The sequence below is a fragment of the Antrostomus carolinensis genome, unplaced genomic scaffold, assembly GCF_000700745.2.
Source record: "Antrostomus carolinensis isolate BGI_N321 unplaced genomic scaffold, ASM70074v2 scaffold45256, whole genome shotgun sequence".
NCBI classification, from domain to species: Eukaryota; Metazoa; Chordata; class Aves; order Caprimulgiformes; family Caprimulgidae; genus Antrostomus; species Antrostomus carolinensis.
The window spans coordinates 1-2,462 of record NW_010324779.1 but is presented as its reverse complement, the minus strand read 5'-3'; the positions used below and the strand labels follow the sequence as shown (position 1 = coordinate 2,462).

At 59.6% G+C, this 2,462-nt stretch overlaps 1 protein-coding gene across 1 annotated transcript; it reads right to left on the bottom strand.

The window, feature by feature from the left end:
- Positions 1-6: 6 nt before the first annotated feature.
- Positions 7-2,414, bottom strand: LOC104527335 (collagen alpha-2(IX) chain-like; the record flags this gene model as incomplete). Its single annotated transcript, XM_010171019.1, has 7 exons — positions 7-195; positions 276-330; positions 913-1,059; positions 1,729-1,761; positions 1,939-1,983; positions 2,212-2,247; positions 2,343-2,414. Coding segments are annotated over 7 exons (577 nt in total), but the record flags the coding sequence as incomplete, so codon positions are not given.
- Positions 2,415-2,462: the final 48 nt, after the last annotated feature.

The following is a 2,462-nucleotide window of genomic DNA, read 5'->3' as shown; positions in this document are numbered from 1 at the left end:
ACCTACCTTTAGGTCCTATGTTGCCAATCTGCCCGGCAGCGCCCAGGATTCCAGGGACACCTCGAGGTCCCATGGGTCCATGTGGACCCTGCTCACCGGGTGGCCCTGGAGGACCAGGAGGTCCTGGGGGTCCCATGGCACCAACTCCACCCAGGGCAGCTCTCTTGGCGCTGACTGCCAGCTCTGACAGCTGCTCTGTAGGGCAGAGAGAGGCCGGTGTGGGATGGGACTCAGTGGCAGCCACCCAGCTGGCAATGCCTCGCTCACCCCCTCACCTTGCAGCATCTTCAGGACCACGTCGATGATGTGCTGGTCCCCAGCATCCCGGCCCTGCCAGCAGACAAGAGGGACACACCATAAAGGGACATCACTCCTTCCATCCCCATCTGCACCTCAGCACAGGTCCCATCCCAGCCCTCTGCTCCAGAGCACCTCCCTGCACCCAGTGCCACCTTCCCAACCCATCATCTTCAGTTTGGTCCCAGTACAAGTGTTTTAGCCTCAGCTCATGCTGTGTCTGGCCACACTGCACCCTCCTCATGGCATTAACTTTCTGCAGCCCCATTTTGCAAGTATAAAATGAGGCTGATATGGAAAATTGGTGTCTCCTGGGCAGGCTGCAAAGGCACACGCTGGAGCTAAACCTGCTGCTGGTGCTGCACACAGGGAGAAAGAAAGAATTCCTCTTTCCTAGACAGGTGGGATCCCAGCTCAGCCCTCCTGGAGAGTTGGTGGGGGAACAGAAACAGCCTCCGAGCGGAACAACAGGCATTTCCCAGAGGAGTTGGTTGGTCAGAAAAGGTCGGGGACAATTCACCTGCTGAGCTGAACGAGCTGATGGTGACAGCCCCCAGGTCACCACCGAGGTGGTGCAGGAGGTGAGGAGGGGATGTGGGTGCTGGGGGTACTCACCGCTGCGCCGCGCTGGCCGGGCATCCCTGGCACGCCACGCTCCCCAATGAGTCCTCGTGGGCCAGGGGGTCCTGGGTACCCTCGTGGGCCAGGTGCTCCTGCATCCCCTGAGGGGCCAGGGAAGCCAAGCTCACCCTGGATGCCTTGCTGTGGTGGGATGGAGAGTGGTGTCAGGAATGAGGAGCCCTGTCCCGAGCACAGGGGCTGCACCCTGAGAGCTCCCAGTACCAACCACTGCAGCCAGGGTTTAAGCCCCAGACAGGGTCTGAACCCGAATCCAGGGCTGAACGTGGCCACTGAAGCCCATCTCCAGTGAAGGTACTTTCTCAGGCCACCAGCATGCACATGCACCAGCTCCGTGGAGCATCACTGCCTTCATAAGGGGACCTTATCCATGTTTATCAATATCTAAAGGGCGGGTGTCAAGAGGATGGAGCCAGGCTCTTCTCAGCGGTGGCCAGTGATAGGACAAGGGTCAATGGGCACAAACTGGAACACAGGAGGTTCCACTTAAACATGAGGAAAAACTTGTTTCCTGTGAGGGTGACAGAGCCCTGGGACAGGCTGCCCAGAGAGGGTGTGGAGTCTCCATCTCTGGAGATGTTCAAAACCTGCCTAGGTTCCATCCTGTGTGACCTGCTCTGGGTGACCCTGCTTGGCAGGGGGGTTGGACTGGATGATCTCCAGAGGTCCCTTCCAACCCCACCAGTCTGTGATTCTGTGATCAGGACGCTCACCCCTGGCTGAGGGTCCCACAGAGCCACCCAGAGTGAAGGTGCAGGGAGCCCCTCACTCCCCAAACCCCCAATCACTCACCTGTCCTTTTGGCCCTGGCTCGCCTGATTCACCCTGGGGACAGAGGACACCAGAAATGCAATGTGGAGACAGCACGGATTTAGGGATGCAGCTGGGGGGAGGCACATATATCCCACACCACGGAGTGACCCCAGTACAGCTGCAGCACATGGCAGGGACCCACATCCAGTCCCCCCCATCCCACCCCAGAACCCATCTGTGGGAACCCACCTTCTCTCCTTTCAGCCCTGCAAGGCCATGAACACCTGGGTCTCCCTAGAGGAAAGGCAACAAGAGATGAGAACCTTCACCATGAGCACCCACCTCCTCCACAGCCACTTCATCCCCCTTTTCCACCCACTGCACTCAATGGGATGCAGAGGGGACTGATGGACAAAGTGTCTGGTGTCAGTGGGTGCCAGGGCCCCCCAGAAATGGGTGCCAGCCCTTTTAAACACAGGTGTCAGCAATGCCCCAGCCTGGGCAGGGGGGTGAGGTACTCACAGAACTGCCTTTGGGGCCGGTTTTCCCTGGGGAGCCCTGGAGAAAGGAGAGGGGTGGGGGGGGTCAGCTCAGCCCAGCTCCCCTGAGCCGGACCCCCGAGCAGCCCGTCCCCTGCAGCCAGGGGCAGTCACCTTGTCTCCTTTGACTCCTGGCAAACCTTGGGGTCCTGGGATCCCTGGTGGACCCTGCTCACCCTTGGGGCCCTGGAGATGAAGGTAACGGGGGGAGGAAGAGAGAAAAATGAGTGAGAA